The sequence below is a fragment of the Alosa sapidissima genome, chromosome 3 (genome assembly GCF_018492685.1).
Source record: "Alosa sapidissima isolate fAloSap1 chromosome 3, fAloSap1.pri, whole genome shotgun sequence".
NCBI classification, from domain to species: domain Eukaryota; kingdom Metazoa; phylum Chordata; class Actinopteri; order Clupeiformes; family Clupeidae; genus Alosa; species Alosa sapidissima.
The window spans coordinates 23,079,669-23,106,621 of record NC_055959.1 but is presented as its reverse complement, the minus strand read 5'-3'; the positions used below and the strand labels follow the sequence as shown (position 1 = coordinate 23,106,621).

The following is a 26,953-nucleotide window of genomic DNA, read 5'->3' as shown; positions in this document are numbered from 1 at the left end:
TGCTGATGCCATGTTGTCATGGGGAAGGGCAGAGAGTGACAGAGAGAGAGAGAGAGAGAGAGTGAGAGAGAGAAAGAGAATAAATGTGGAAAAAATAGCGAGAGGTAGAGAATGTCTTGTAGATGAAAGGCTTACGCACGGAGGGTCAAGCTGAGGCCACTGTTTCCCCTGCTGGCATTCTTCAGCACCCATCTTACACCGCCACCCCCACCCCACCACAACCACCCACCCACCTACACACACACACACACACACACTCACTCATCCCCCCCTGCCCCACTCCATTCTCAGATGACGCTAATGCCAGTACAGCACCAGCCATAACCCCCCCCCACATACACACAAACACACTCAACACACTCAAGCTCAAGATTCACTGGCACTGACAACAGCCAGGGCAAAATGGCAGTGGGCTGGAGAGTGTCTCTTTAGACTGTTAATGTATTTCTTCCAGCGTCATGGAAATGGTCCCTCGATCAGTGCAGCGTCTCCTGGTCAATGAGACGCTCGTTGTGTTGATGTATATGGGGGCGCTGTGCCACTCTGGAGTTCATTCAGATCAAAATACAGCAGCCAGGCCTTATGATGTCCCTTTCTCAGCTTAGGCTGTTTATTTTGGAAGGAAGTCATTTTGTGTTCATGTATTTATGTGCCCAATATTGCGGATGTCGTCTGGACCCCTGTCTAGCTACAATTTTCTCCTCCACTTGCACTCTTCTCAAAGAACATTTTATTACTTACTATTTATGTTCTCTCCTTTGTCTTTCTCTCTCGGCCTCTCTCTCTCTCTCTCTCTCTCTCTCTCTCTCTCTCTCTCTCTCTCTCTCTCTCTGGGGAGATGGTGGGATTGCTGGTGCGTTGCTGTAAGAGGTGGCATCTTGTCGCTCCTGTGTCATCTCCTAACTATAGATAACAGAAGAAACATGAGTCAGTTGTGTCCCATCAGTTTCAGCACCTTGTCCTGTTCCATACACACTGTAGTCTTCCCAGGCTGGTCCACATTCTCCTCCTCTCTCCTGGTCTCCTCTCTTGTTACTGCTGCTGCTGTATGGCAATGGGATCTGGTCCAGCTGGGCAGGGAATCCTCTGCTGGCTGGGGGTTGTGGCGATGGTGAGGCAGCGGTGGCGGTGGAGCCCGTCCAGCTCATTTGCGTGTGCGTTTATCAGATTACCGGCTGCGGCTACTGCCACTGCCGCTGCTGCTGCTGGTTTCAGCATGTTACGTAACGCACGCCTTATTGGAAGGGTGGAGGGGTGGCTGCGTGTTTCCGGGGGAGAATTGTATCTCTTCATCGGGGGTTGGCATCTCACCGTACGCTACCAAACAGGAAAACGAAGGAGGCTACATGCCTTTTCTGAAAATGGAATGGCCCACACAAACAAAGAGGTGTGAAGTTTATAATAAAGAGCAGAGCCCAGTCATCCTTGACAGTTTGTGTACATACATACTCACATATTCATCATGCCACAGAGGGCCAGGACGGAACAGCGTCACCAGTGCATAGGAGGCCCAATCATATGGGAACACGGCTGAAAATAGTGTCGTGTAGTGTGGCGTAACTCCGAACGTCTGTCAATTAAGTCAGAGACTTTCTAATGTGGAGACACAGCACTCAAAAAATACTCCATAGAAATGCATGGGGCTAGTTTGTCACGCCAATATGGCCGTTGTCTACACATATCCCACCCCTTCCTCGGCAAAACGTCGACATGTGAATACATTGAGCCAATCATGTGGTGTGATGTGAATACATTGAGCCAATCATATGGTGTGTTGTGAAGACATCGTGCCAATCATGTGTTGTGATCTCGCCGCTGGAGCAAGATTGGTGTCGAGAAGCCTTGCGCACGCGCATTTCTGCCGAAATGGATGCCCGACGAGTGCCCAAAAAGCGTTGTCAAATGGCCGCCGAGTGGAGGGACTTGCCTAAAAGGACTTTGATTAAGTCAATGCAAAGTGTGCCAAAACTGAGACTGACTTTTGTCCCTCACATCCCTCTGTGAGAGGCACTCTGCTCTCCTGGGCTACCCTGATCTGATGCCTATGGAATGAAACAAAGGACTTTTTCACTCCTTTTTTCGGTGAACAGGATGGCCTTGAAAAGGCAGGTATAAACAGGGCGACTTGCTAACCATCTGCTCCAAACATAACACTTAACACAAACCTCCCTTGAGGGAGCAAGCAAGAGAAGGAAGAGGGAGACAGAGAGAAGGAGATAGGATGAGTGAGATTATTATTTTTAAAATAAATAAATACATTTAAAAAAAGCCCCAAAAAAGCCACTGTTTTGGCTGTGTTGAAAGTGAGATAGCAGTGTGGCAAAATATTGAACAAGGAAGGAGGCTGGCAGGGGAAAAGGAACTCAGGAACTACCTCTTAGAGGCTGTATCTAAGCAACAACAGCTCAGACGGTCCTTGATCCTGGCTGATGATTCCCCAGTGCACCTGACTGTGAGGGGAGGAGACAGCTGTTCAGTTAGCATCCATGCTAACAATTATGACACAAGAAAAATCAGGTAGAAGTTATGAGTCCGGATTTGGGCTCTGGAAATGTCACTCTAGTGAGGTGTTAGAAGAAAAATGTTATGACTAACACTAAAAGAAGTGCACATTTTACTTTTTCTAATCAGTTTTTTAGCGATCATTGTTGTGTTACTAAATATTTTTTTTATTATGTAGCAGTGGTCATTTATCTTTTGGATGTCTTGTCAGAAGGAGTTCTTTAGATATATACTGTATGTATTGACAGAGCAGAAAACCAGTGGGTTTTCCACTGTAAGTGTCTTCAGCAGAAGCCTGTGTTGCCCTCTGCTGACTGTAAGCGGCATTGCAAGACTCTAATGTCTGAATTGAGTCATCTCTGACCTGCGGAATTATCTGATGTTACTGATCAGTCTGTAGTCGAAGTGTTCTGCCTGGCTACTCGCTGTGCTCTACCTTAGACTCGTTTATGTCTGCATCGTGGCTGCAAGGCTCTTTTAATCTGTTTCAGCTTCATGTTGGCCATGGAAAGACCTCCGTGAGAGAGATGGAGGGTGGGGGTGGTGGAGGTGATGAAACACCCACGTCAGACATCCATCAGCTCACCATAACACACAGCCAGGAGCATCAGCTGAGTCTGACGTGCCACCAAGTGACAGGACTTACCCCCCACCCCCCCATGGCTTTTATCACCTCCGTTTTCTCTCTTCTTCTCCTCTTCTCTCCTCTCCTATCTTTTCTTTCTTTCTTTCTTTCTTTCTTTCTTTCTGTCTTTCTTTCTCGTTGCCTTGTCTTTCATATTCTAGATATTCTGATTTTGTTCTTTTCTGCTCTCTCTTCTGCAATTCTCACTTCTTCTGCAGTTTCTGTATTTATTTGTACACATTTTCTAATGATCACTAAGTCTGACTTTATAAATAGCAGTGATCCTCTCTCTCTCTCTCTCTCTCTCTCTCTCTCTCTCTCTCTCTCTCTCTCTCTGTGTTTGTTTGTTTGTTTGTTTGTTTGTGCTTGGTTGATGTTGTCATATCTGAAAGTACCACTGCTGAGCTCTATAGTCAGGGTAGGTTTTTCCCGCAGGAGTCTTGTGTTGTATGTCAACTGTGGTGTCCTGTCGCCCCAAACTACATTTCCATATATGATACATGTAGGTTCTGCCTCCTCTGTCCATGGCCCCAAGTTCACCCAATGTAGACGCAGAGGTTACCGTGGAGATGGAATAGGCTTGAGGTTGCTATGACGTTGGGCTCTTTGTGTTCTCCACCACCGTGCTACAATTGTGTTTCTCTGACAGCTTGTCCAGAGTGCTGCTGTTAGGGGCTGACCTTGAAAAACACTCCTCTGGTGTGGTTACCACCAGTGACAGAGAGAAGTGCTGTTTTTATCGGCGGACTCAGAAGCTGTCTATCCAATTTTAGCTCAAAATTGTGGTGTCTCAAGTATGTGTTGTTTTAATGTTGTTACAAACTGGCAGCCACACTGATGATATTAAAAATACTGCCTCTAATTAGGGAGAGGCACAGTTTCATCTGTGGGCTAAGATGAAAGAGTAAATAAAAGATTTGTCACAGATTGGCTCCTCAAACTCTCTCTCCACAGCCCACTTACATTAGCGCAGGGAGTAATGCACTGATGCCAGTCAGAATAGCCGCGAGTTATTCTGTCAATGTCAATGCTTGTCCAGTGCCACACTAATGAATAGCCCTAGATGTAACTACTGTATTAATTGGCTTACAAATGAAGAGATTGACTTTTTTCCTTTATTTGTGTTTGTTTTCATTAGTCGGGGAAGCCCGTAATCTTATTCCGATGGACCCCAATGGGCTGTCAGACCCTTACGTCAAGTTGAAACTCATCCCTGACCCCAAGAACGAGACCAAGCAGAAGACCAGGACCATCCGCTCCTCCCTCAATCCCACATGGAACGAGTCCTTCACTTTGTGAGTTCAGCAGAACCTTCAGGACCCTTAGGGCCTTTTCATACCCATTTTGTTTCATATCATGGGCTGAATTGATAAAAAAAAAATAATTCAATTGTCCCTTGAGTTCACAAAGCTTATGAACAAAAACTCGATTACACGATTAAAATACTCTCACACTCTTGGTCAAATACTCTTGATCAGATCATTGCTTTGATTTTGACAAACGTTCCAAAAATACCATATTGCTCTAGAGTTCGATTGGAAATGACCCAAGACTACCTCCTGTAGGCTGTTTTGTTCCGAAATGATTGCGATTGCTGTATTCACATATACCCAACCGAACTGATCTTTCGGGGTGCTCTTTGGTTTGAACCAAAGCTTGAGATAAAAAAAAAAAATACTTAAAGATCAGTCATTACTAGAATGGGAAGAGGGTCTTTTGCAAATGTCTGTGAGTATGTATCTATTTTCATATTTTTCTGTGTGTGTATGTGTGTGTTGTATGCTCTTCAACAGCAAGCTGAAGGCCATGGACAAGGACCGGCGCCTCTCAGTGGAGGTATGGGACTGGGACCGGACCACCAGGAATGATTTCATGGGCTCCATGTCCTTCGGTGTGTCTGAGATCATCAAGGCGCCCATGTGTGGATGGTGAGTGTGTGAGGGACAAGATTGAAATGTCTGGACCCACTCACAGACTACAGAAGCTGGCTTTCGTTATGTTACGTGCAATCGGCTAAAGAAAATGCGAGTCTGTGCACGTCTCCATCCACTGTGTGATGTGATTTTTTTTTTTTAAAAAGGTCTCAATGTAATCAAGGGAGGAGTTGCAAACAGCATGTGCGATCAAAACGTAAGGCTGTCCAAGCATAAGTGCGAAAACGCCTTATAAATTTGCAAAGAATGCAAACTCATTTGAATAATCTTTCCATCAACTTTGGTGGCATGAAATGGTAAATCACGAGTTAATTCACCTCCTGTAGAAATCTCTTTGCTTTTTGTCCCAACCGAACTGTTCAGAGGAAGTGTGCATGGAGCCACTGATATGAATAATATAAGAGTGCTTAGTAAAACATTATGGGCCATGTTTTTGGGCTGTTTTAAAATAGACAGAAGCATCGAGAGGCATCTGAGTGTTTTCCACTCAGTTTTATTTATCCGTAATGCTCCATTAAGTGGCTTTACTCAGCACAAGACTAACAACCAGAAGAGCAAACACGATGTTTTAGTCGAATTATGTTATCATAATATCAAGTCAAGTCAAGTCACTTATTTATCTATAATATATCAAGAGGAACCATTGATACGTAGTACACACACCATATAGATTTACAGTATATAACTCTAAATGGCACTTTTATTTGGGTGGCTACAGTTAAACTACTGTATGAGAGTGAGGAGAGCAACACAGACTGAATTGATGAGTTTGCATAACATACTACAGTTCCCATGGTCCTCTTTGTCTTACAGGTACAAATTGCTGAACCAGGAAGAGGGCGAGTATTACAATGTTCCCATTCCAGACGTTGAGGACATCAATCAAGTGGAGCTCCGGCAGAAGTTTGAGGTTGGTGTTTGCACACCTACAGTATTCTCTGTGTTTTCTTTCATCCTGTTGTACAAAGCCACTTCCCAAAATTGCACCTCTCTTTGGCCTCATCACTCAAGCCTTTAATTTGTCTAAAAATGATTTCTTCTCCTCTATAGTTTTGGGTATTTATCCAAAAGGCTGCCTATATCTCCATGGTAACAGTAGTGCAGATTAAAGCGGCACCAAAGAAGATTTGCTCTCGGGGTCCCCCTACAGTTGAGAAGCACAATTATAAACAAACTAAATATGCCCCTTTTGCTACAAAGTATGAACATAACTCAGATACAATATAGAGGGAATGTACGTGTGAGTGTGTGTGAGTGTGTATGTGTGTGTGTTTGAGAGACGAGGAGACTTCTCTCAATAAGTCAATTTGCGTGTTTCATGCTTTAGTGTGCGGTCGGACTCGTGTATGAGTGAATCCCTAAGACACAGGGTTTGCTGGCTAAGCACAAGCAAGTTCCTGTTCCCATGGAAACTACAATGGAGATCTTGTTAAGTTACAAAGATCATCTTTCTTTGCCTCAACAGGAATTCTCTCACATCTCAACATGCAGATGCCATCGGAAATGCATGAAGATTTTTAGGCATCATGGATGTTGATTTGCAAGATAAATTGACACATTTAATAGGGTGGTAGGCTAATTGTGTGAAGGGTCCTTATATTATTCTTCATGGTTTAGGGAAGGGGCATATTCAGATCACCAGTCCTGCCTTTACACACACACACACACACACACACACACACACACACACACACACACACTCACACACACACACACACACACACACACACACACACACACACACACACACAAAGGTGCGTTCTGACTAATGCTGCAGTTTTTCTCCTCTGTTCTGTAGGCATGCCAACTAAACCACTTCCTAAAGGTAGCTCTCTCTCTCTGTCTCTCTCACTCTTCTTTCTCTATTTGAAGAATATATCTCCATATTCTTAAGCACTGGAATGAAATGGTACCTTCTGGTCTCCCTCTGATTGTTTGTGAGTCACTGCCAGCTGCCACAAACCAATCAGCTTTACTAACAAAGCTGCCCGAGAAGGTGCCTGATCAAACATGAAACCTCACTGTGCTGAACGCTGCTGATATAACCACATATTCCCAGAAACACACCTCACCATAAACCGAAATAAGAATTAGGTGCATCATAAATATTGGCTAAAAGGCTGCATCAAAATTGTGCAACATGTAGATGTAGACACATGCACACGCACACCCACACGCACACACACACACACACAGACACACAGACACACACACACACACACACACACACACACACACACACACACACACACACACACACACATTGAAGCTGTGCTGTTGTTAGTAAACGTGTGCATTTGGGAGATGTCAGTATGAGGAGGTGTTTGGTTCGAGTCCCTGTTACCCTGAGAACACCTTTGGCCCAGACCACAGTGGCCCTGCACGCCCCTGGCACGCTCCCCCTCCATCATGCCACGCATGCCACCCGCACATGCACAACTAACACCTCTGTCCTGTGCCACCAACGCCCATCACACCGAGGAAGAGCAAGAAACCTACAAAGTGATGGGCCCAGCACTCAACAGCATGCTTCCATGCTTACTAATTAAGGACTAATGGAGCACTGTGTAAGCCAGAGTCCAAGTGTTTTAAAGACCTCTAATGAGCATCAGCTTGGTTTCAGCTATGAGAAAGAATGTTTTCTTGTACTCATCTTCACCAAAATGTATGTGCATGTGCTGTACATTACCTATACAAAGCATATATCCCAGTGCACATTCAGTATCAAGCCACTTGGGGGCAGCAAAAAGTCAATATTCTATGCGTCTTGAATATTGGTTTAAAAATAATGTGAGCATAGTAGGAATTCATGCATTTTGTCGCCGCATTAAAAGTTTGTGGGACTAGGAATACAGAGGGCACGGAGTTTAGAAACCAATAATGGCACCGCCGTCTTTATGTCCCACGCTCCCTGCAGGGGAAGAGCTCCTAACACTGCAGTTATTGGTCTCGTGGCTTTGTGTTTGCAAAGGCTTCAGATATGATCATGGAGGGGGTGGATACGGGCTCAGAAGAAGCTGGAGGACGGGAGCAGGGCTTCATGACCTGAGGCTCAGGTGTTTTTCTCAGCTCTCCATGGCACCTGCTGGGTCACGAGGGGATCAAGTCCTCGAGTTGTGACCCTCTCAGACACCTCCACAACCAGCTGCCCTCGCCTCTGGGAAGGTTGGGCGATATCAGGCAGAAATGAGCTATCAGGTGGCAGAGCAGAGCTTCGTAGCAAGAGCTGAGACCTCAGTCTTTGTGCATTTCCCATGGAGTGAGCTGCATCGTTGATATTTTCTTGTTTTCTAGTAGTGGCTTTTGGATGAAATGATGTGCATTGAATAGTTACAGGCATGAAGAAATACAGAATAAGCTAAATGCAGACTATGAAAGTGGCCCCATATGGCCCCAGAGGAAATGATGTCATGCCTAGGTCACTGGAGTTCTTTTTATTATTGATGTCTTGAATGCTTTGATGTGATCCCTCTCTGTGAGTGTCATGCTTTTTTCCCCTCTGTAGCCTTAAATAGCTTTGTGACAACTATGAAAGGGGGGGGCAGCCGTGACCCACTGGTTAGCACTCTGGACTTGTAACCGGAGGGTTGCCGGTTCGAGCCCCGACTAGTGGGCCGCGGCTGAAGTGCCCTTGAGCAAGGCACCTAACCCCTCACTGCTCCCCGAGCGCCGCCGTTGTTGCAGGCAGCTCACTGCGCCGGGATTAGTGTGTGCTTCACCTCACTGTGTGCTGTGTTTCACTAATTCACGGATTGGGTTAAATGCAGAGACCAAATTTCCCTCACGGGATCAAAAGAGTATATATACTTACTTATACTTATACTTAAAGGAACACATGCACACAAAGCACTAAGGTATCCTAAGGACAAACTTTGTGGAATGCTGAGTACAATTCTTTAATTATTTGTGGAGATGCTGAAAGATCATTTGAGTTCATCAGTGTGGTGTCTGAGCTATTTGGGGACCAGAAGTTTTGCAGTCTGTCTGAGTCTGAGTTGGGGAATTGGGAAAGATGTCACCTCGCTTAGAGAGCACACAAACAGGTCGTGACCAGAAGGTTTCAATGGAGAACAGAGGGTTGTGTAATGAAGGAAGCACGTACTGTATTAGCTCAGGACTATCCTATAATTGGTGGAACTGTTACTGAAAAGCTTTAATCCCAGACTCCCAGGCCATGGAGCAATCTGGAATGTCCCAAATCAAAGGGGTTTAACCCTAGTCCCTTGTCCTCTACCATATGTGATCTTCTTCTTCTTCTTCTTCTTCTTCTTCTTCTTCTTCTGTGTCTGCTTAAAAACTTACCATAATCATCTGGGGATTCTCCTTATTTCCCTGTTTTCTCTTAGGATTCTTTTACTGTTAATTACAAATAAACAGCAATATATACATTTTGGGGTTGTCGCTTACTACTACTATAGTATACTATTATATTATAATAGTATACTATTATATTTATGAGTTATTTATGATTGGTTGATCGGTGGCTTTCTCTAAATGAGACCAAGAGTTGAGTTTAGATTCTGACATTCTTCCCGTCATCTGAAATTGCATGTCTGCATGTATAACTCATGCATCAAGCCATAGATATTAATCTCACAGAGATTAATCCTAATCTCTCTAGTAATTACTATAGTAGTAACTGAGCTGTAGAAGCCATACTCTTTGTAATTACAAAGAAGTTAAATATTTATTAATGCAACTGTGATGCAGTGAAACTGTTCAGTGCTCCTGTATGTATGCAACAGACCTTTTGATCTCCACACGTTGTATTGCAGAAAGCCAAGATGGGTCCTGGGAAAAAGATGATCAATTCTTCAGACTATCGCCGGTTCAGCCTGCCGTCCGGGAACATGGACCGGGTGCGCCTCAGCGACTTCCACTTCTTGTCTCTGCTCGGCAAAGGTAGCTTCGGCAAGGTGAGAGTTCAGCAGCTTTGCCATTACTATCAATAAGAGCCTTTCAAAAGCTGAGCTTTTTGTACAATACAATTTATCTCAGGCTTTAAGTAATTAAAAAGAATCAAGCACTGACTGAACCTTAGGTTAACTAAATCAATTCTCAGATCCAGTTTTGTTGAAAGAAGGCTTAATAAAAGTGGGCTTTACAGATTTCTGTCCGTTCATGGAAAAATGCAGTTTAATTAAAAAACTTCAAACAATTGTGTGCTAGTTCAAATCAGCATGCCATCAAAGTATTTTTTTTTCATTGTCATTCATTCATTATCATTATTTTTGCTGCTTCTCAAAGCCTGTCGAATCCTAAAACCTGTTTAACAAGACTCAGGGGACGATGTTTTCAGCCAGTGTACCTCCCTCAGCTGTTGGAAATACTCTGGATCTTTAAGCACCAATTTATTGGATTGGGAGGGAACTCTCATCAAGCACTGGATTTTATTTTTTTAGGATTAGGACACTTACATTTTTATCCATCTGCATGAAGGGACATGGTTGAAATTACTGACTAGCACAAATTAGTGTAATTCCTCAGTCTTTCAGAAGGGTTTCCTACAGGCTGGTTACCTTAATGCTACCAATGGTTTTCTGTATGTTTACCATCCTATGGTATTGTCCTGAATCAGCCCATGGCATGGTCTACCAGTAGAGCCACAGGTGGTTTGAGTCATCTCCCCTGTCTGTGGTGTGTGTGGTGCTCAGGTGATGTTGGCGGAAATGAAGACCACAGAGGAGCTGTACGCCATCAAGATCCTGAAGAAGGACGTGGTGATCCAGGACGACGACGTGGAGTGCACCATGGTGGAGAAGAGGGTGCTGGCCCAGCGTGACAAGCCGCCCTTCCTCACCCAGCTGCACTCCTGCTTCCAGACCGTGGTGAGAGAGATGGACTGGGCAGGGCAGGGCAGGGCAGGACAAGCACAGGCTCACCTGTCCACTGTCTGAGTGACGTGACAGAAAATGAGAGGGAGGGAGAGGCTCCATATGTGTGTGTGTGTGTGTGTGTGTGTGTGTGTGTGTGTGTGTGTGTGTGTGTGTGTGTGAGTGAGCATGTGTGTGCGTGCACTTTTTGCCCTCTGTCATGTTGACAACTCCAGTCCTTATGAACACCAGGCAGGCTGGTCTCTCTCAGTCAGCCCTCTCCCTCTCTCTCTCTCTCTCTCTCTCTCTCTCTCTCTCTCTCTCTCTCTCTCTCTCTCTCTCTCTCAGTCAGCCCTCTCTCTCTCTCTCTCTCTCTCTCTCTCAGTCAGCCCTCTCTCTCTCTCTCTCTCTGTCAGCCCTCTCTCTCTCTCTCTCTCATGTAATAAACTGCAGGGACTGTGACTCACGGCTCCAGTCACAGAGGCCAGCACAACTCAGCTGTCATCTTACCACTGCTCATTACCCTCAGAAGTTGGGCACTGACCATAACGCTGAAAAGAGTTTGTAGCGTAATTAACAAGTTTAGCTCTTGCCTTGACCCTGGCTTCTGAGAGTAGTTATCTCTGTGACTTCTCTAGAACCTTCTCCCGTCTTTCAGATGAATTTCTATTATTAAGTGGCATTTGTGTCAGAGTTGGCCCTCATAACAGCAGTTTGCTATTCTTAGGTGACATTGAATGTGCTTTGCCTCTTATGTACGTCTCGTGGGATGCAAGTATACAGTATCTGTGCAAATATACTGTAAATGTCCATGTGAGACTTGAAAAATAATCATTTGGTTCAGTTACAATCATTATTTCGAACTTTCCATGAGAGGGTGTTGAGAAGTGAATCTCTTACTCACCGGATGACATATTTATTTTACAACTGCTAGTAGTATAGCTTTCCCTGCTGTTTCAAGAGGCTCTTTATTCCGGTGCTAAATGGGCTTATAAACCACTAGACACCTCTTACTCTCATTTCCGCTGGAGCCTTTCGAGCTGCCGCCGCCTCAGTGAAGTGTGTATAATGAGACCCATTAGGACTGCTGTCAGTGGAGCGTGGCCTTCCTCTCCTGTCCCCTGTCCATCACTAGCCACTCTCTGGTCAGATCAGAGGCTGATGGCAGCCGCGGGCTCTGGAGATAGCATGTGTGAGTGTGTGTGTGTGTACCTGTCTTTGTGATGGAGGTGCACCTGTCTGCTGTTGTTGGCAGGACCGACTCTACTTTGTCATGGAGTACATCAACGGGGGAGATCTCATGTATCACATCCAGCACGTGGGCAAGTTCAAGGAGCCACAGGCTGTGTAAGAGTCTCAGGACACTCATCTGAATTGAGCTTGTGATGTGCAGCAAATACTCAAAATACTGTATAGCCCCACTAGAGCCTTTCATGCTATACTCTATATCATATCTCATGTAATGTTTGCTATACTTTGTTAAAAATTGAACATTGAATAGAAAAAAATTAAAAATGTTGTTGACTGTCCTCTTCTCCATATGTTTCCCATAGGTTCTATGCTGCAGAGATCGCAGTAGGATTGTTTTTCCTGCACCGAAAAGGAGTCATATACAGGTAGATGTGACCATGAAGCCATTGGATGTAACACCAGTATTTAGTGTGTGCTCTTCAGTTGTTGAGTACATTTTATGCCAAATGTAAATACTAGTTCCGTATAACTTGTGTAGCCTATGATTTGTGCAAACAGAAGAATTAAAAGAGAGAGAGACTGAGGGCTCTATCTTGCACACCAGCGCAATTGACTTTGTATACTCGCGCTTTTGTCTTTCCAATTTTGCAGTCAGCGCATATTGGAATTTTCCCTCTACAGGTACATGTGCGCCCACGGGGGCGTTTCAGCGAAAAGAGGGGGCGTGTTCCGGCGCAAACGGTCCCTGTTGATATTTTGCAGTTTCAGAAAACAATTCCGCCACAGACCAGGAACCTCCTGGTCTAAAGTCAGTGGCGCAAATTCAGATGCTATTTTAAGGGCGCATGCATGGCCACAGGCCTGCAGAAATGAATGCTATGCACACTGATCTACAGAGACCCTGTGCACAGATGGAAACATTCAAAGCCTTGATAATATTTGTCCGTTTCCCATTTTTTTTCGTGCATTGGTCAACTAAAAATTTAGTAGCCTATATAGTACATCTACATGCAATATCCTTACAACAACAACGCCTAATTACGACCTATTAATTTGGACAACTTTATACAGCCCTATAAAGGCTAAAGTTACCTTTAGTTTTGTTCCAATTTACCATTGTGTATGGCTTTAAACACTGTGCGCGCTTTAACATCAGCCTATAAGCATTATTCCAGCTGTGCTAAGGTTTTGACAAGCACCACAATTTTGCCTACCTTGTTGTAGCCCATCTGAAATATTGTTCCGTCCATCCTTTCGTTGTTTTCAAAAAACGTTTTATATCCATGATGGCCTCGAAGTCTTGAGTTTGTGAATTTGCTTAAATAAGCTTATTATGTGCTGTTAACCAGCAACCATAGACAGTAAAAGAAAGCAGCAAGTAGCCTTGGCTACAATTTCTGTAGTTGCAGCGTCCATTCATTGTTATTCTCTCTCAAACAAAAGTTGTGCATGCATTAAGTTGATGATAATGTGTTTACAAACTCTACTTTAAATAAAATAAATATTGTAAATAGCGTACTGTCATGCAGTTAATGGGATACTGTGCAGAGTTGGAAGGTCAACTTGAAAACTGTTTCTCATTGTTGAGTTGCCTGTTGGTAAGGTACAGCCGTAGCTTACACCTGCAGGAGCGCTTGCTTGTACGCCTGTGTTGCGCAATGCACTTTGCTCCTCTCATCTACAACGCAGTTCCCATTTCTCCAAACCATACATAATTACAAGGACAAATATTGCTACACGAGGGAAATCAGTGTGGTGTCCGATGTGAAAAAACAGGTATAAATCTAGCGAACACATTTCCACGAATCACGGATGTGTTGATGACATAAATTAGGAAATATTAGAGGACTTAATGAGACGTGATGTTGAACTGCATGCCGATGCCATTTAACCCAAATGCCCCAGCAGCAGCACGGGAGAGGAGAGCTTATCTGACAGATCTGCATTGTCTATAGTGAGGTAATGTTAGATTACATTGCAAAAATATCACCATGCATTCATAACCTCGTGATTCAGTAAGAGTGATCCCAAAACATCGGAAAGTGACATTTCTGTATTACATTTTGTCAAGAGGAAAAATCAATAGCAAACTGTTCCCAACTGACTATAGCGCTGTGAACCGTTCCTGGCTGCGCCTGGCAAATCCTCCATCATAATAGCAATCCGCTATGGAACAAGCGTGCCTGTTGTTAAAGGGAATGTGAGTACTGTAAACATTAACAATAAACGCTCTGATTGGTTTATTGCATGTTACGCACAAACCACACCCAAGAATAATGTAGCTACTACAGACCACCCCATTTTAGATTTGCGTCGGGCGCAACAGTCATTATCCCGCTGGTAAAATATAAACAGTGCCCAAGATCCGCCCACAAAGCGATTTGCGCAAAGTCAATTACGCTAAAGTGCAAGATAGAGCCCTGTATGTTTCCTGAATCCTGCCTTTTTGTATTTGTATGCATTGCATTCCCAATTAGATAGAAATGCAAAGCTTTCATGTCCTGCATTACACGTTGCATAACCGGGGTCTTTTAAAGCTGCAGTACTCTGTTGCTTCAGTGTTGCCATAGGTTTTGTATTTTATTGGTATGTTGCTTAACACTGAAGCTCTGCTTAACATGGCTCAGGTCCCAAGCTTGTTTAAACTGTGACAAGCTCTAACAGATTGCCAACCCCGAATGTGTGGTATCAATATTATGGTGCAAATGGAGCGATGTGATGTGAGTCATCCCTAAGAGAAAGAGGAGGTAGAGGTGAGAGGAGGAGAGAGGAGGAGTGAGGAGGAGAGACAAGAGACAAAGCTGATCGGCAGGCGAAGAGAAGATTTTTTTTTTACAAAGGCAGAAAAATGTCAGAGAGGAGGAGCGAATGAGGGGGAGAGAAAGTGTCTGAGGTGGAACAGAGCTTTGTGTGTTGGACCCAAAACAGCCTCGCTTTGCCTTCACACCCCCCCTGCGGAGGCCAACACTCACTGTTTTTGACTGTCCTCTGCGGTGGCAGAGCTCGATGGAAATACCAATGTCACCTGAAGTCCAGCCACCAAAACAAACAAAACAAAATACATAACACTGAAACCGCCTTGCAAATCAATAGAGAACTCTATAAAGAGCAGTGCAGAGAGCATACAGTAATAGAGTAGATGCCATGGTGTCCTTGAGATGTTTGTGGAGGAGCCTGTGTGGGTTGTTGGTGTGATGGTGTCTTAGGTAGGTGTGATGAAGCACATCAGACCTCAGGCTTGACCTTGACCTGTCCGCCTGTCCTTCCACAGAGATCTGAAGCTGGACAACGTGATGCTGGACTCGGAGGGCCACATCAAGATCGCCGACTTTGGAATGTGCAAGGAGAACATGTACGAGGGCATGACCACGCGCACCTTCTGTGGGACACCTGACTACATCGCCCCAGAGGTGTGTGTCTTTGTGTGTGTGTGTGTGTGTGTGTGTGTGTGTGTGTGTGTGTGTGTGTGTGTGTGTGTGTGTGTGTGTGTGTGTGTGTGTGTGTGTGTGTTAATAACCCTTGAATTCCGCCTGCTCTAGACGGCAAACAGTACTCAGAGACAAAGAATTGAGTCAATTATGGAAGGCAGAAAGTCATTCTTTCACTATGGATGTCTCCAGAAAGAGATCATATAGTGATGGTAGCCAGCCAATATGATCACCATTCTTTCTCAAGTGCACCGCAGTTGATACATATAGTCTTACACTTGTATAATGTATAATGTATAATGTATAATGTATAATGTCTGATTGTGGGACAGTCTATCTCATTAATGTCTCAAGGGCAGCTGAGCTTGTCCCATTCCAATTTGCACGAGGCTCACACCCCAGTGTGCCAGCATCTGGTGTGTGTGTGGTTTGGATAGTCATGTGTGAGCAGTAATCACTCAGCCCCCATGAGCCCCATGAGCCAGTCTTTCATTTCTGCTGTTTATGCCTCCAGAGGTGTCCAGGTGAACTTGTGAGGGAAGCAAAGGAGAAGAGAGGGCATTTCTATCATTTGCTTATCAATATTGGTAATCCCATGGGTTGTGATGTGTGCAAGACAAGACTAATGCAGTTCCGGAATGACTTAAAAATGACTGGTGTCAGTCAACCCTATACATGTGGTAGATTCTACATGCCTTTGAATGCCAGAGGCTTTGGATGTGCTCAGGGCCTCTCCCAGTGCCTTTGTGAGCCGCCGTCGTCTGTGTCTGACTCTGAGCCGTGGCAGCTCCTCCAGTGGTTCTCAGCTAACGGAGGCGGCTCGCACCTGCAGAGCGGAGAGTCACTGTGAGCTCTGGCGGACATTCCCAGGCGGACAGTTCTGTCACTTCTCATTGGGGAGCAGCCCGGCTGAGGAGGCAGAGTTATGCTAATGCCTCCCCGATGAGATCCGTCTGAGGGGTCACTCTGTTTCGCTTTCGAGGCAGCCGAGGTGATGGATGCTGCTGGGAGATGCGTCTCTGAGGAGTGGGTGGATAGAGTTTAGTGCTGCCCGTGGAATTTGTGGAACTGCATTTTATACAGTACCACTTTACCTAAAATTACTTGTCAGACAGCAGTATCCTGACAGTAAATCAATGCGAGAGATACTGTATGCAAGTAAATATTGACTGGAAGGACTAGCTGGGATATATGTTTGTTTTTTTGTCATTCTTTTTCCAGTCCTGCACAATTGTGGTGAGTTTCTGCAGGGCTTACAAAAGTTGCACACATGCCGTCTCTTCAGCAACATTCTCACCCAGAGGGTAAACTAATGAAGGTCATCACTAAAACAAAACTCCATCTCTCTCTCTCCCTCTCCCTCTCTCCCTCTCTCTCTCTCTTTCTTTCTCTCTTTCACTCCCCCCCTCTCTCTGCTTCTGTCAAGACTAACATACTTTGTCAGTCAGTGATGGGTTTCTGCCCAGAGCCCTGTCAGCTGTAGTCTCTCATGTACATGTAAAGAGAAGACAGACAGCAAGAGGAAGCAAAGGGAAGCCCACTAACCCACTGTTCTGGGAAAAAAACAGTCCCTTAGCATTGATTACTCAAAGCAATCAGTCAGATTAGTCAGTGGATATCTAATCCTTCGGATGAGACGTTAAACCGAGGTCCTGACTCACTGTGGTCATTAAAGATCCCATGGCACTTATCGTAAAGAGTAGGGGGTTCCCCGGTGTCCTGGCTAAATTCCCAATCCGGCTCATTTAATCTGGCCCCCTAATCATCCCCCACTGTAATTGGCTCATTCACTCCCTCACTCTCCACCTCAAGCTGGTGTGTGGTGAGCGTTCTGGCGCATAATGGCTGCCGTGCATCACCCAGGTGGGTGCTACACATTGATGGTGGTTACTAGTGAGGTCCCCCCATCCATGTGTTGTAAAGCGACCTTGGGTACCATGAAAGGCGCTATATAAGTCGAAGGTATTATTATATTATTATTATAATGGCATTGGAAATAGTCTTGCTTTGTTGCAAATGTCAGATCTGTCATTGGATCAGTAGTCCTTGCCTTTGACTCATCAATTAGGTAACAGTGGCAATAGCTACAATAGTTACGTGTGAACTATCTGCAGCATTTCAATGCCATTTCTGGCATTTCTGTCACTGTTGAGTACAGTCTGTTTCATTAAGCACACATGTTATGTAGAACACAACACAAGCTAGTAGAGAACATGTCACTAGTCCCCCTGGAGAGTAATGACTAGCATCACAGACTCCGAGACTATTTTTAGAAACAGAGGAAACATCGTTTCAAGCCCCCCACTTGGTAAACATGGGAAAGCTGTACACTGTACAGTGCCCTTTTTGGCTTCCAGGAGTCTATAATTAACAGCTTGGTATTGGTGTGTGTGTGTGTGTGTGTGTGTGTGTGTGTGTGTGTGTGTGTGTGTGTGTGTGTGTGTGTGTGTGTGTGTGTGTGTGTGTGTGTGTGTTGAGAGTGAGAGTTCTGTGTGGGAAGATTAGGACTATAGAGAGAACATGGTCTTTGTTAAATAGAATGTAAAAATAGCAACAACACAGCCTCTGTAATTTTCCTCTGCAGTTAGCAACATGCTTCTGTGCTGGATGGATCTGTATTGTACATGGGTAGACTCAGACTGTCTCAAATGTGTTTGTCCGTAAAACACTCCATTTGCTGTTCATCATCAAGACTCTGATTCTGTTAAAGTATGTTCTTGCATTTCTACTTCTGACAAGGTCACTTTATAATTGAGATGACATTTCGATTACAAAAAGTCATCTGTCACTTTGGCGACCCTGATGAACGAAAAAAGGACAATGAAGAGGCACCACTGACATCGTGCTCTACAGTGGTGAGAAGCCAGTGTCATTCTGTGATTCTCGTGTGTTCCCCAGATCATTGCATATCAGCCCTATGGGAAGTCAGTGGACTGGTGGGCCTATGGAGTTCTGCTGTACGAGATGCTGGCTGGTCAGGTATGTGGTAACCTCACTTCCTCATCAAGCCAAAAAAAACAAACACTGTTCTGTCCTGTAACCATGATACATGACATGCCATGGTTACTATTAACACAATAAAGCATCTGCTATAACATGATTTATAACACGGTCATGTGTAGGTTATAAAACAGGGTTCACGTAAGGCCGTACCAAACCCCCTGTTCTATCACAAATGCAAAATTCCTTCTTCTCAGTAGCTCAGCATTATCACTCACCATGACTGATGGTGATGACGGCAAGTGCAGCAATACCAGCTCATTCTAAGAAAAGCTTGCACTGATGAAATTATGTAAGCGTGGTGTGTGTAGGGTTATACTGTATATAGACACATTTTGTCATTTAGTGACATGAACTCTGGGAAAAAATATTGAAATCTCTTGTTTCACTTTTTTCATCTTCCATGATGTACTGTACTTGTATAATAAGGTGAGCCTGGGCTGGCATATTACCCTCGTATCTATGTTTCCTCTTCACAATGTCTATCTGCCTCGTCTCTCTGTCTCTGGGTAGTGCCAGGTCTGACCTTAAGATCTGTGCTCTTAAGCGGGCTGCCTCAGACTGCTTGTTCCCCATGTGGGTCTGAAAATGACACTTTGGCCCCATTTCTCCTGAGCTCTTATCACAGGGCCAGATGGCACTAAATGTCAGAGAACTGAGATAGAATGGGATGAACTGCTTTCAAATGTGTGAGATGTGATAGCACCCAGCCTCAAAACCCACATGGTACTGAACTATCTATCAATTATTATGACCGCTGCGCAGCGAAGCGGCGGTCATATAGGTTTAGTCAGATTTTTTTTTCTTTTTTTTTTTTCTTTTTCGCATGCCCAAATTTCCGTCAATGATTCCCGGGACACTGAAAGACCGGGGTACACGAAACTTGGTGGGCATGTAACCCCACATGGATAGCATGGAACCATCGTTTTTCGTTTTGATCTGTAGCCCCCCAGCTGGACTGGACCCCCCGAAAGGAGGGTAGGGCAGACACAGTTCTCTGTGAATATCTTGAGAACCGTAGGGCCTAGGATGACCATTTTTTTCCCGGATGTTTGCCTCCAGGGGTCATATTAACCCATTTCATGTGCACACATGTGCACAAACAGATACACACACACACACACACACATACATTCACAGTAATCATACGTATGACACATACTCACACAGTAAACATATGTACGCTTGCATGCACAGGCACATACGCAGGCACACACACAAGCACGCACACACACACACCCACACACATAACATAAACATAACACAAACAATCAAGACTTTCTCAGAATTATGAACAGGCAAGATGGAGGTGGGGTTGTATAAAATGAATTTTACATGTGAAATCTATGAACTAATCATGTTTTGGTACTTGTTGTCTAGCAGATACCAGTGAGAATTGAGTGTGGATAATGCAATTTAGTGAGACAGTTAGAATCATATAGGCCTTTCAGCGTGATTTCTTTTTGTGGAAAAAATGTGCTGGACTGGTCATATTTTGTACCGCTCTGCGGTACATCTAGTTAACAACTGAACCACAACTAGCAATATCAATATCATTATCATTATTATCAAGATCATTTTCAAATGAAATATTTCTATTATTGCCATTTTTGTATGCAGGTTACAGTGTAGGAAGGTAAACAAATGATTATATGTATGTGGGATGGCAATATGTATTTCTCGGCAGGTTCATGTCCAGGTGATGTAGCCTGTTAATCACTTCCTGTCTCCTGTCTCCCGTAGCCGCCGTTCGATGGCGAGGATGAGGACGAGCTCTTTCAGTCCATCATGGAGCACAACGTGTCCTACCCCAAGTCCATGTCCAAAGAAGCCGTGTCCATCTGCAAGGGGGTGAGTGTGTGTGTGTGTGTGTGTGTGTGTGTGTGTGTGTGTGTGTGTGTGTGTGTGTGTGTGTGTGTGTGCACTGTGCACACATCCCAAAATCAATGTAGTGGTGCAGAGTGTGGCACCTCTTTGTCTTGTGGAGAGGGGTGTAGGTGGGAGCTCTCATGTCGGTGTCACCTGTTCAGTGTGTGAGTGAGTGATGAGCTGTAATTAACACTGAAGAGTCTCCCTGTCACACTTGCCAATGGGATCCACTCAGGCCTTTAATAACATGGAAGACAGATCCAGCGTGTGACTGACATCTCTATTCTTAGCCAGCCTTCATCACTCCCTATTGTTCCTATTGAGTGAAGAATGGAGAATAGCTTCCCTCCCCTCCCCTCCCCGCTGCCTGCACTGTGCTGTGTGAAAGTGCTCATCTGAAATATGATTCAGAACAAAGATGGATGCGGGGAGAGAAAGAGAGGGAGAGAGGGAATATTCACCAGCGCCATCAGAGGTCAGGACATCAGTGGCCATTTTACATGAGGCTGAGATGGTGTCAACACAAGTGGGAACATGGGAACATGTGAAAGAGTTTCTTTGTGAATGTACCCAAATGAACCTATTAGTGGTGTACTCTAGCACTGTACTGATACATTCACTAAGCCCGGTGTCTTTCATGTCTTTTCTTTTAACACACACGTGTTCACACACACTCTCAGCTGATGACCAAGCACCCGTCCAAGCGTCTGGGCTGTGGGCCGGAGGGGGAGAGGGACATCAGAGAGCAGGCCTTCTTCCGCCGCATCGACTGGGACCGTCTGCAGAACCGAGAGATCCAGCCTCCGTTCAAGCCCAAAGTGGTGAGATATCACTGGGATGTCTCCGGCACTCTCACTTCCTGTCTCTCTCACTTCCTGTACCTCTCATTCTCTGTCTCTCTCTCTTACTCTCTCTCTCTCATTCTCTGTCTCTCTCAATCTGTCTCTCTCATTCTCTTGTCTGTTTTGGTCTGTACTCTCTCTCTCTCTCCTTTTGCTATTTGTTCCTCCTGTTCCTCCTTCCTTCTAGTCATGTTTTTCTATGGCCTTCTCTCGCTCCATCTCCCCCACACCCCTCTCTCCCTCTCACACACTTTTATGCTCAGAAAGATCTATTTAAGGAAAGAAGCTGAAAATACGTTGCAACATGTAGTGCAGACTAGCTGTCATAAGATATCACTCACGAGAGTTCACAGCAGCGGCAGAATGCTGGGGTCCCTATAGAGGCCGGCGCCTGAGGGTCCAGTCTTCTTTAACGAGAACACAGAGAGAACGCAGAGCAGGAATGGAGGCTGTATGGTCGATAATGGAAGGGATGCTTCACTGACTCTAAATAAGGGCTACTTGTTGAAAAGGGACAGCTGTGTGTGTGTGTGTGTGTGTGTGTGTGTGTGTGTGTGTGTGTGTGTGTGTGTGTGTGTGTGTGTGTGTGTGTGTGCCTGTGTGCGTGTGTGTGTGAGTTTAAAGCATGAATGGAAGAAGAAAGCTTTTCTAAGCATCAATCTGATTCATCTCCCCCAGAGGCTAGCGAGTATAGAGCAGTTTCTCTCTCTGTCTCTCTCTGTCTGTCTGTCACCTGACCCCCTCCTCCTGAAAGGATCCCATAGAGTTCCTTTGGTCATATCACTTAAGCCTTTCAAAGGCAAGTGCCTAAAATAGCCCTCGCAGATAAAAGAGAGGAAAACAAACATGTCCACTCCATCAGTGTCCATTCACAGATAAGGCCAGCAGAGTAGAGCTGTGTCCAGGCCGTACGGGTGACAGCTTCTGATCTGATGTTTCTGTCCCTGTCTTTTTTATTCTGTGCAGTGCGGCAAAGGAGCAGAGAACTTCGACAAGTTCTTCACACGCGCGCAGCCTGTGCTGACTCCGCCTGACCAGCTCGTCATCGCCAACATCGACCAGAGCGAGTTCGCCGGCTTCTCCTACATCAACCCGCAGTTCGTCCACCCGTCCCTGCACAGCAGTGTCGTATGAGGGGCCACTGGGAGGAGCCAAGGGAGAGGCTGAAGGGGGGACGGGGCTTTTGAGCACTTCAGGACATGCAAATCCAAATTGCTTGTAATTAAAACGTCATTACAGATGGTCACCATAAAAGAATTATTCAAACCCAAAATTCAACAGCTTATCCGAGGAAAAAGTATGAATTTCCATTTTTACTAACAACAAGGTCCCCATATGTAAATGCATTTTGCTTAGCACAGGGGCAAGATTGTGGCATTACCAAAGTCTGTATTGGCAAGTATCGCTAATTAGCAGCCATCTTGGAAACACCTCCAAACAGCTATTTTGGACAAAACAGATTGGACTCCTATCTAAATGGGCAGTGGTAGTGTAGTGGCTAGGGAGCCGGGCAGCCCGACAAGTTGTTGGTTTAAGTCTGGCTGTGTGCCACTGTTGTGCCCTTGACCAAGGGACTTCACCCCGAGTCGCTCTGGGGAAACTGGCCTGTAATAATTGACATATGTAAGTGGCTTTGGATATAAGCGTCAGCCAAATGAAATGAATAAGTATAGAAAGGAAAGAGGAGAGTCTCATAACTCTGCATAAAATGGTCAAACAGACGTTAGAAGTAAATCGCTGGATTCACTGTTTAAATCTGACATGAATGGCAAAACAATTGTCAGTAGTCAATGACATAAGGCTGAAATGCTGACTTTTTTCCCAGATTTGCTGTGCGTACATGCACCCAATGTGATAGTGCTTCTGCTGTAGCAATTATAGAAATAAACAGAACGTGCAGGAGAGGCACAATGTACAATACAAGGCAGACTTCCAGTTACAGTTTTGCCATCTTTCACATTACAGACTCCCCCATTCAATTCTCCCTCCGTCATTATGTCTCTGGCATTACAAACACCAAATGACTTATAATAAGTCCCAAAAGAGAGAGATACAGAGATAATTGTGTCCATTCAAAGTCCAGACCCTGTGAGTCCCATTTGCAAAGCTCAGCCAGCGTCCCCCAGATCTCCTGACAGTCAGTGTTGGTTAGGGTCCACAACTCTCCGATTGAAAAAAACCAGCTCAGTGTATGTGTGTGTGAGGTGGCCACTGCGGTCACGTCCGGTGCGCTATTCCAAGGGACAATAGACAGTGTGATACTCTTCCATCCGCAGTATGCCTTTCCTGTTGTGCACCACCACCGTCTCTTCTCCCTTTGTGAAGCATGCAGACTTACAGCTGTTTTAGAGCTCCTTCCCCCCCTACCTACCTTACTGCCATTTCTATCACAACTACGGTATTCAATATATCATATATATATACAAATATATCTATATTTGTAAAAACTGACAAAATTATTATGTATAAAATAATAGTCATCTGTAGTTTCGGGAGTGCCAAAACGAGACAATACCTGCACCCAAACTGTTTTCTATTTTAGTGTGTCTGTATGCATTTAGCAAGTTCCTACTTAGCGACTCTTTTGTGGATACTGTATCTCTTCTCTGGACTCTCTGAGTTTGAGCATGACGAGACCCTTTCTGATGCACTCCCCCCCCCCCCCCCCCCCCCACCTCTGCCAGTGGACAGCAGCCTGCAGTATACTGAGGCTGTAGACTTTAATATGCCCTTTAGAGGACCCTCCCTCACATAGCAGAGGTGACCGATGCCAGTTACAGAGTATATGAGGGACAAAGTAAAGTTGTTCACAGCGGAGTGTGAAAATGCATGGCAAGACGACATCAACTGATACATACATTATGAACTTTGGTGTAAAATAACGTAGAAGAACAGATTTAAAATTACAGAAGATAAGCTATGAGAGAATTTAAAAGCAGCACTCTGATGACATGTGCTTCTTGTATCATTCTTAGAGGAGGTGAATGGCAACTGAGCAAACGCGTTTGGATATGAACACACTTTGCACTGCTTTGCAGAAGTAATTTGAGCAGTTTTATTATTTTTTTAAATACTGGTAAGCGGGGGCCCTGCTTGCTGACCAAGTAACATATACCGTACGGAAGCACAGTGGTGAGATGGTGGACATGCTCACTGGCCGCATGATGCTCGCGGCACCTCCCCATGCTAGCAGCGGAGCGGTTACCTGCCGTCCGCTCTCCCGTCGTCCAGAAGGCGTGTGAGGTGTTTTAGGGCCAGTCAATTAGGGGGCTGTGGTGCTGCCTGCAGGACCCTGTCAATCCCCCACCGCATGCCTCTTCTCCTCCGAGCCGAAAATACTCAGTAGATTATTCTCTAGGGAGGCTCTGTCTGTCCAGTATCCAACGCCACGCTCAGAGCGTGAGGTTATGTATTACACAAAATATGATTTTTGTTTTGTTTTGTGTGTTTTTTTTCTTGTAGGTTTTTATGTCTTGATAAGTTACTATTTTGCATTGTTCTTTTTGGAGTAAGCTCATTTTCATTTTTCATGTCTTATTGTTTTGTTTTATTTTTGACAACAAAGGTGTTTACTTTTCAAAAATACACAATAATTGATCTTTATTTTTTGTAAATATTAAACAGGCAGTTTCAAAAGACTAAGTTGCAGATTTTATACCAAGAATTGAATGTGCTTTTACTAACTTAGATGGTGAAAGATTTCTACATGTTTAGATTATATATAAAAAAGGAGATTATTTGGCTAAATCTTTGATAGTTTTGGTATCAGAAAACCTTGTAATATGTATTCACATATCACATATGTATTGGCTATGTGTTTGTCTTTTAATTTATAATATAGTAGGGTAAGCAGTATCTAAGGACTGACTGTGAAGTGTGGGCTGATTGATTGTGTGCTTGCCTTGATCCTTTATTTGAAGTGGCTCAACATGTCCTGCTTTATTGAGTTTTTATTTGTTTTGTTTCGTTTTGTTTTGGGCTTTTGCTTCATGCATGTAAGGTTAGGCAAAACAAGCATGCAGTAAAAACAAGGTGTTAGCATGTTCCAAAGACCCCAGGTCTGTCAGCATGGATTTCGGATGTCATACGACTTGCCAAGTGAGACACCTGTCCTGCCTTACACCTCTCTCTCTCTCTCTCTCTCTCTCTCTCTCTCTCTCTCTCTCCTCTCTCTTCTTCTCAGTTATATAGTGTATTTTCTGTTTTCCAAGAATTTGAAAAGGATTCAGTCAGGCATGTCTAAAAAGTGATTCTAACATTTAGGCTTTGAAGAACTCGGCTGTTTGTGTGCATTGTGTTTAGCCTGCTGACGAAAGCTTGTTTAAACTTTTGGTGGAATTCCATCAGGAAACGTCACTACTGTATTACAAGGCCACACTTCTCCTGGACTATGGGCTCCACATGCTTTGATTGAATTCAGCTAAAACAATCAGATCCATCTCTGCAGTAAATGACATACTGTACATCATTGTATTCTCATCCACTCTTTGTGCCAAAGCCTACTAATGTACACATACTCTTCTCCATACCAATTCTGATGTGTTATAAGAGTGGCTATTCCATGACCAGTAGTTAGAGACCTAAAAGCCACTATGTACGGTCATTCCTTTGCCCTTTAACAAGGTATAGAAGATTCCAGAATCTTTACCACAATCCTCTCTCCACATGTGCCAAATCGTGTCTACCCAGATATTATCAGGTGCTCTAACTGGTGAACTTCATCATATCTGATCAAAGCTCGAGTCCTCAATGATCCTCAAGTGTCATGCCATTCTATCAGACCCCTCAGCATATTTGAGAATAATTATATCATATCAATAATAATATCATCTTGGGTACCAAAATATAACCTGTGGGAGCAAAACCATTTCAACTAGTTCTAGTTCCATGAACCATGATGACAGAGGCAGCCACTCTGGAACATTGTCTCACATTGAGAATCATCCAGAATGCTCGTCTTAACCACAAAGTAGGATCCCTCGCGCAATCAAATGAAATTCCAGAGTAGATGAACTTGTACACAGGTTCATCTTTAGATATGCACTAGCCCCAAGGACAGACAAGCTGCCTGATCTGTGTATCGGGCACACACCTTGGTAGCCCCACAGCTCAAGATTTGATTTGACCTTTCAAACAGATGCCCTGCGAATATGGAGCGAAAAACAAAAGTATCTGGTTTTGCTCAGATAATCATATGTTGAGCTCATCTTCTCTTTGGAGGGTGAATCCTTGGAGTGCTTTCTGGAATTAGGCTACGTTTCTCTACTTTCAACTCACCTATCATGCTGTTTGCCAGGATCCTGCTACAGTATATGTTTTCTTTGTTTATTGTGGTGTGAAGGATACTGTGTATGAATAAATGTATTTAAAAATACTCAGCTTTTGTGGTCTTTGAAAAAGTTAATAGTGCATTTTTTCCATACCAAGGAATGTTGTCTATGACCTCACATCAGATATGTAACACTTTATATGAACCCAGTAAATTACACTTTCTATGAAGCCAGTATTCATAAAGCATTATGAATACATTTATAGGTTATAAACCATTCATAAAGACTCATGTATTGTCATTAGTATATCTAACCATGTATGCATTTCATGATTTTGTTCATAAAGTATTATGATGTTACCGTATAAGACTTGAAGCTGTAGGTGGTTCGGACTCTGAAGAAAAGACTAGACAAAGTCTTACAAAAACGGAGCAACTGGTTTTAGTAGAGCAAAAATAAGACCGTGTAAGACTTGAAAG

General features: G+C 44.2%; 1 protein-coding gene across 4 annotated transcripts in view; it reads left to right on the top strand.

Annotated features, from left to right (window-relative positions):
• prkcab (protein kinase C, alpha, b) overlaps window positions 1-26,578 on the top strand; it is a 115,998-nt gene extending 89,420 nt beyond the window's left edge. The window contains exons 6-18 of one of the 4 annotated variants that reach the window (XM_042085694.1): window positions 4,266-4,422; window positions 4,921-5,055; window positions 5,875-5,971; window positions 6,860-6,886; window positions 9,837-9,977; window positions 10,716-10,889; window positions 12,130-12,221; window positions 12,428-12,490; window positions 15,337-15,475; window positions 18,392-18,472; window positions 20,237-20,344; window positions 21,043-21,183; window positions 22,171-26,578. In XM_042085694.1, coding sequence (XP_041941628.1) covers window positions 4,266-4,422; window positions 4,921-5,055; window positions 5,875-5,971; window positions 6,860-6,886; window positions 9,837-9,977; window positions 10,716-10,889; window positions 12,130-12,221; window positions 12,428-12,490; window positions 15,337-15,475; window positions 18,392-18,472; window positions 20,237-20,344; window positions 21,043-21,183; window positions 22,171-22,338 — 1,523 coding nt within the window. In that variant the 3' untranslated portion in view covers window positions 22,339-26,578. Of the gene's footprint in view, window positions 1-4,265; window positions 4,423-4,905; window positions 5,056-5,874; window positions 5,972-6,859; window positions 6,887-9,836; window positions 9,978-10,715; window positions 10,890-12,129; window positions 12,222-12,427; window positions 12,491-15,336; window positions 15,476-18,391; window positions 18,473-20,236; window positions 20,345-21,042; window positions 21,184-22,170 lie in introns of all 4 variants that reach the window. The other 3 variants (XM_042085693.1, XM_042085697.1, XM_042085695.1) reach the window with 3 other exon arrangements.
• Window positions 26,579-26,953: the final 375 nt, after the last annotated feature.